The sequence below is a fragment of the Oryzias melastigma genome, linkage group LG22 (assembly GCF_002922805.2).
Source record: "Oryzias melastigma strain HK-1 linkage group LG22, ASM292280v2, whole genome shotgun sequence".
NCBI lineage: Eukaryota > Metazoa > Chordata > Actinopteri > Beloniformes > Adrianichthyidae > Oryzias > Oryzias melastigma.
The window spans coordinates 8,065,198-8,072,949 of NC_050533.1; the positions used below are offsets into that span (position 1 = coordinate 8,065,198).

General features: G+C 35.0%; 1 protein-coding gene across 1 annotated transcript in view; it reads right to left on the reverse strand.

The window, feature by feature from the left end:
- cdin1 (CDAN1 interacting nuclease 1) overlaps nt 1-7,752 on the reverse strand; it is a gene marked incomplete at its 3' end in the record, with an annotated part of 69,929 nt that overhangs the window by 44,305 nt on the left and 17,872 nt on the right. Inside the window, 3 exon segments of the mRNA XM_024295624.2 lie at nt 2,139-2,211; nt 5,774-5,834; nt 6,575-6,639. Of these exon segments, the coding sequence (XP_024151392.1) occupies nt 2,139-2,211; nt 5,774-5,834; nt 6,575-6,639 (199 nt within the window).

Consider the following 7,752-nt stretch of genomic DNA (forward strand, 5'->3'; position numbering starts at 1 on the left):
TTCAAACTAAGTATTGATCTGAAGCTGGTGATTGAACATATACTCTTCAGTCCCAGAGGGCCTATTCATGAGTCTCTTGAATGTGAGAGGGAAAGTACAAAGACAAAAAGAAAAAAAGTCACTCCCGTACACACTCGAAGGTTAAAAGAAAAGGAATGTTACTCATCCAGTCAGAGAAATGCCCGTCATACAAAACAAAACAATGGAACTTTCCAGTAAGAGCTTCTGCACCGTACCTACAAACAAACACAAAACTAACCAGTTTGCTAATCACCAGCAAAGATCTCTCTTACTGTCTGATGGTGAAAACACAACACTGATGCCCAACATAAACACTGAGACATACTGTAACCATCTGATCACAAGTCACAAGGGAGCTAAGTTATGTGTAAAGGCCATTTGGATTAAGGTAACATTGCAAAAGAGCTTTAGTGGAAAAGCTAAATGAAGGAACCACCTGTAAAGCTTCATGCTGTTGACTTCCAGCACCTTAATGGATGACTGGATGTAGATTATCGTGTTTCTGCAAACATGTGTTGTTTGTTTATTTAAGAAGGAAAAAGCATAAACATATACACAAGATGATAGCCTTTTAGGTAAATTTATATCCATAGTTATTTGGCTGATATGGATCTATGTTTTCAAAAGAGCCATGACTGTAACCTTTCTTGTTGGCTTCCAAAAAGTACAATAATTTACAATCAATTAATCTATATAAATCCTTCCTGAACAATAATAAACCCTGTTATCACTCTACAAAAAAGGGTGCAGGCGGCATGCTTTGAGACTTTCCTGGATGAATTCCTGTTTTACAAGCCTCTGAGACTTGTATTTTGACAGGCGGTGGATAACAGTGAATCTAAAACAATCAGATCCTTGACGTTGACATATGGTTATGCTGGGGTGAAGTTAAACATGGCACACGTCCACATAACCTCTTTCTAGATTTAATTGAAAGCACCACTTTTTGTCATTATATGATTTACTCCCAAAATACTGACTACTGCAAAAAAAAGAGGTCCTCACAGGACACCATAGGTTCTAGAATAATAGGAAAAAGGAACAAAACAGCTAAATCAAGGATTCTTTTTTAAGAAAAAATATTCTAGTCACTAAAAAAAAGTTTTCTTAAATGTTTTGCCAAAAAAAAAGATTTTTCTTGAAACAAGTATCTATTAAATTTGTAAAAATTCAGATTTTACAGTCCAAGCTTAGTATCAGGGTTCCAACAAGTTTCTTTATAGTTTATTTTCAGACTTTTAAACCATTTTAAGGCCACACATGTTTAAAATAAAGATCAACTTCTCAGCTTATTTACTATTTTATTAATTATTTCAAATTTTATTAAATTTTTCTTTTCCATTTTTTGATTAAAACTTTAATTTCTCTTTTTTGTTGTTTTTGGGCGGTACCATGATGCTTTTTAGTGCAATTAAAAAAAAAAAAGTATTTTATTGTTTAAACCAGCGGTTGGCATTCAGTGAATTGGTGCATAGTGATTGGTTCTGACGCTGTTTATTTCTATAATTTGATCAAAAAAATTAATTGTTCTTAAAAAACTTATATTTTTAACAAAAAATGGGAAACAAAGAAGTTTCAAACAATTTTTAAAGCTCAGATATCACAATTTAAGTTTTTTTAAGGCTTTTTAGTGCATTATTTCTGAATTTATAAATTCAATACTTTTTAAGAATATCTTAGACCCTGCATTAGCCAACTGAAAGGTTATTGTTTTTAGCAAGTCAAAACAAAAGATTCTCCGACATTTTTTTCGTTTTTTTTCTTTTTGTTGTTGTCGTTTTGTAACACACAAATTATATATCAAACCGAAACAAAACCGTGACCCAAAAACTGAGGTTTGAACAGAATTGTGGTGAAAGTGAATCATTGCTTCACTATTAAATAGATGCTTAGGAGGGTTGAAGATGACAGCAGAAATGTGGAGCATATCAATAACATTTGAACAGGGGATGGTTTTTCTCTGACTTTTGGATCATACGCTGTAGGTACTTCTAACTTATGTTTCTTATTAGTGAAAGGAGAGCTTTGAAACAAAGAAGATTCTGTCGTCTGGAACAACCAAAAACCAAAAAGATTAAACCATAAATAACAAAATGAGCAAAGATACTGATACGTACGCATTTCACCGCTCACGTCCTGAAGAAATCTGTCCAGGATGAGTCGACCCATCAGAGCAGGAGACAGATCCACCTTTAAAAACAAACAAAAAAACTGCATGATTAAAGCATTAAATTATGCATTTTCAGAATTTCTTTCACTTTAATACATGCCTTTAAAAATGCTGAGCATTTTAGCACTAAAACTGTACCAATATTTGGTGATTAGTTAATGTCATGGTCATAATAACTTGACGATCCTAATGACCCTAAACCATAATATTACATTTTCACACCTTGACCCCGGCTTTTGACAAACCCCGTCTTCAGACAGTTATTTGAAAGCCATGCTTGCAATAACCTTTCCCACAGGACCCAGAAATCCCCGTATTTCACAGCCGGGCTATAACGGCAAATCGCCTTCCTTTCTGTCAAACAGAAATCTCCAGTCTCTCATCTCGTAAGAAAAAGCAGCTCATACTACGCCCAGACAAAAGGCAATGGAGGGCTTTAATCATAGCATGATCACCAAGGCAAAACAGCAGCAAACAACAGGACACACCTTGGGGACTATGGGGAAGATGCCTCTAATAGGAAGGATGCTACCTATGGCTGCCGCTTGCTTTGAACACAAAAACACCTGAAGAGGTGAGAGGTGTTTTCGGTTTGAGTGAAGAAAGGAGCCGTGACAAGTCAGGGAGCTCTAATGATTGATGCTGAAGGTGCCTGCTGACCACACTTTTATGAGGACATTACAGTTTGAAGAGTGAAGAAAAAAAAGACAAAAGTAACACTGATTAACAATGATAAAATTAGGAGGAATTCTTTATTAAGAACTGGATTATTCTCTGATTAAAATAATATGAGGTAAGATCTGATGTTGGGTGTTTAAAGTCCCACTTTAATTATATTTGGGCTTGTTTAATTAAAGGCATTCCTAGTAGTCTTTAAATAGTAATTATTGTACAGATTTTAGTCTCAAAAAAAAAAAAAACTGTTGTTTTGAAGGACAAAATTCATTCAAATTTGCCTCAGAGTCGTGGTTGGGACCCATTGATAGTATATAGAAAATTGAACCAATTTAGTAGTTCGTGCTCCAAATAGCAAGAACATACTAGTCCCAGAAAGCCAAAATCCCATAGACTTCTATGGAGAAATAAACCACTATTACACAGTCATTTTATTTGTCAAAATTGCTCTTTTTAACATGTTCTTGCTAAACTTAATTTTTTTTTCATTACATATTTTCTTTATTGCAAGTTATTCAAGTTATAAACCGACCAATCAGATGCCTCAGTAAAAGTATGTGGCGCCCACTGGCCCCCACCTCCAATGTTTGAAATGTTTGGTTGTTCCAGTGGAAGGGGGGTGGCTTTCCCACTAGCTTACTCCTGATTAGCAATAGTGGTTATAGAAATGATGACTCAGACCGATTCGGACCAATCACCGCTTACTTACGTCGTCTAGGTTCCAAAATGGCGACGTCCTTAACGCGTCAAAATAGCGACTGAATTTGCATAATTTTGCTGGAACCGGATGTAAGGCATTTTGCATTGGTGACATCACACCCCGTTTTGTCCACTGATAATAATATACTGGTTATGGTGGGACCATTGGTGCAGAGCAACCCCGCCCCCTTTCCCTAACCCAGGGGTGTCAAACTCAATCGCCCAGGGGAGCAAAATTCAAAACACACCTTTGGTCAAAGGCCGAACAAGATAAACATTTATTGAACACACTAAAACTAAATGTTCAAGAATCTATCTCGAAGCTTTTTTTAAGCCATTTTTCTAACTGTATTTTTTTCTCCCCTCCTGTTTCATAACAACTTAAATAAAAAATGTTCAAGCTCAATTTTCTTTATACATGTCTTCCACCATCAGAAAAATGCAACATTAAAAGATATATATGCACTGGTTAAAAAGTACAAGTCTTTAAACGTATTAATAAAGCAATATGTGAGATGGAAATGTTTTATTCCTGACAGAATAACAAGGGAGTGAAGCTGGAAATGTTCTTATCTTTAAGCAAAACTCCTCTAAATTCAATAAAAAGAATTCCAAACAATGCCTTCTTACTGTAAGTCGTATTTGTTAAACTCGACTTAATTCCATCAATAACTCAGTTTGTAAAATAAACCTTGCATGTCTATAATGAATAAGGGAAGAGATAAAGATCAAATAACGGTTTTCTTTTTAATGTGACGGCGCTATAGTTTCTTGTTTCGCCATCTCTTAACTCTTACAGTATTCTTTTCTATCCGATCTTTCCTCTGTCTACTTACTGGCCTGCCCTCCATTCATCCTTTTGGATAACAAGAGAGCATCAGATTTCCAGTGACCTGCATCAGAACTGACACATGAAAAATGGCAACATTAGCAGCGTGGCTTCAGTCTGAATAAGTATCGCCTGATTAGTTCAGGTGTCTGCATCTGCTTAATTTTCATATTAATCACGAGAGTCCGTGTCGATTCTAAAGTCAGGCGGCGGCACTTCACAAATTTGTGACTAAGACTCAAAGCTGTGAATTCATTCTGTAAAATATTGAAAAGCTAAAACCTTCAGCACCAGGATTTCTGTTTTGTTTCCAACTGAGCAGATTAGAAGCAAAAAAATATCCATAAATATTTTTCATCCGTTATTGATCTTCCTCTGTTGATAATATATTGTCTCTAAGATGTGAAGCTACATCAATCAGCACTCTGGGAGCCCATAAATGTTGGATTTAAATGCTAAGTAGATTATTAAAATGGCAGTTTAGGGGTTCATAGACCATAATTATTGCGTTGAATTTAATCCTTTTATGGGAAAAAGTCAATCAATTAAAGGAGGAATGAATAGTAGCCGTATGGTTATAACTGGAGCATGATAATTTAGAATTTAAGCCTTAAAATGTACACTAATGAAGCTAATTGATGCATTTAACATTTTAAAAAAAGCACATTCTTAAAAAACACAAAAGAAATATTTTTTATGCATTAATATATAAAATAAGCAAGCAAACTGAATTGAAATTTACAAATATATGGTTTTTAAAATATGTAATGTCTTTATTATTATAACAGTGAATTGCTAAAAAAATGGAACCTTATAACAGAAGAAGCATTAATGAAAAGTGATGTTTTATTTGAGTAAGAAATTATATACAAAAATAGAATATAAGCATAAAAAACAATATTTTTTTCCTTTTTAAAAATATTATTGTTGTAAATACAACTTTCATGTAGAATTCCTTCTTTCTATATTCCCAAGACTCCTTCTCTAACCTCCTAAAGTAAATAGGTGGCAAAAGGACGAATTAACCGAATTAACCTGTCCTCACCTGTCCACAGTTTGTGACAACTCTGCGTGAAGTGCAATTTTGAAAATGACATAATAAAACAGAAAAGGTATTTACACATCTGCCTAATAGAGCTGGGGGCTAATTACATTAAATAATTGGTAAAAGAGTGGGCCATTTGACCAATTTTGATAATGATTAACAGGCAAGAGAGAAAACTTTAAAGCAAAAGCAAACTTGTGTATTTGTAGAAAGAGTAGCGCCTAACTTTAGTTTAGAAGAAAAAAAAAGTATTTTAAATGTGGACGTTTAACCTTTCATTGTCAAAGGATGAAAAAAAGGAAACAAAAGGAGTTAATGAAGACTGTGCTGTTACCTCATTGGCCATCTCCAGCAGGACGGGAGCGGCGGGCCGTGCCTTCGCTTCATTCAGATACCTTCATTTAACGGATAAAAACGTGAGTGAACTTTTAAAAGAAGAGGATAAAGCAGTCCACAAAGGCAGACAGAAGGGTAGAGGGGGCTAGACCAGGCTAGCCTAGACATGCTAATGCCCCTGATGACTCGGCTCTGGGTGGCATATGGCAGACTGAGTGTGGTTAAAACAGCACTGCTTGGAGGGCTTCAAATTTCCCTGAAACCAGACAAGCATATGATAGTTTGTTAACCCCCGCTGCTCAAAAAATGTTTTTTGTTCCCTTCCCCCGCTAACTCCGCTTAGATCTTTGTCAGGTCAATCTCAGGTTTGCCGTCTATTTGTGGATTAGAAGAAAATTAAACTTCACACAACGATAGGATTAGCGACTCTTTTTAAGGCCTTCTTTTTCATTTTTATTTCAAAAATGGTGCATATGAACATTACAGGGCTGGAATGTAAATACCCAGTGTCTGTTATTTATTTTCGCGCACCAAGTTGGACATGGAAAATAGCGCTTTGGCTAAGCAGGTGCAAATGGAGGTCTGGAAAGAATCCTGAGGGGAGTGATTTCTTTTGGGGGGAATTATAACTGTCATGGTGGCCTACTTTCTGTCATGCTTCTTTGGCAAGCCTTCTCTGGTCAGAGAGTGGACACGGCAAAGCTTTTGTGCAAGAGTGGGAGAAAAAAAATAAACTAGCAGTGATGATAGGATGATAAAATGGGAAATAAAAAAGAAATTCTAGAAAAAAAAATGGTACCTTTGGTAGTGACTTTCAACAACATCTGCTGCATGATGCCTTGATATTGTCCTTTTAGTTCGTTTCTATAAAAGAAATAAAAAAAATTATGTGACAGAAAACAAAAAATACATAATTTAAGAGATTAAGACATTTATACATCAATTTAAATAGATAGAGGAATTCCTTAAAGGGACCATACCATGAAAAAACAACTTTTTGAGCTTTTAAGTGTATTATACTGTTCAATTCTCACTATAAACAACCCCAAAGTGGTATTTTGATCCTTTCACGCATTTCTGGGTAAACCCTCTAAAGCCCCATCCATACCCATGAAAACGAGCGGGTCCTCACGTGCTGATGTCACAACGTGAGAACAGCCCCTTCCAGGAAGAGTCTGCTCTGCCAGCACCGTCCCCAGTTCAACACTAACACCCAAATTATTCACTCAATATAATTTTATTTTATTGTTATTAATGGCTCGATGTTATCCTGCGCTTATTTCTAACTTTTATAATTTTGACAAAATATATTTTTATGGAGAATAAAATATTGAAAGTTATTTAAGGTTTAAGTTGTTTATTCAGGGATAATATCCCTGCGTTTTTATTATTCATAATTATGTTAAAAAGTTACGGTTTTAAAGTTTAAAAAATTGGCATTCTGCTAGCTTTTTGGACTAATTTGGCATTTACCAAGATTTTTTAGGCTGTTTTGGAATTAAGCCAATATTTCAGCTACATGCTAGATGTATTGGCTAATTTAGGCTTTTTAAAAGTTTTTAGGCTGTTTTAGAGTTTAACAATTTTTTAAGCTACATGCTAGCTGTTTTTGGCTAACCTAGGTTTTTTTTTTAAGTTTGGTATTTAGCTAATATTTTAGCTGGCTATCAGCTTCAGTCTTTTCAGCTTTTAGCTTCAGTGATTTCAGCTATCATCTTCAAAAATTCAGCTTACAGCATTGACAGTAGCATTATTGCAGGTAATGAGGTAATGCTTTATATCTAGTTCATAATTATGTAAAAAAAATTACTTTTTTTTGTTTTAAAAATTTTTATTTAGAGTGTTCAATAAATGTTTATCCTGTTCGGTCCACGACTTAAGATGTGTTTTGGATTTTGGCCCATTGTGTGATTGAGTTATTGTGTCCTGTCTTGAATAAATTCCAGCTCAAACAGGTGTTTGTTACTTTAGACGCGG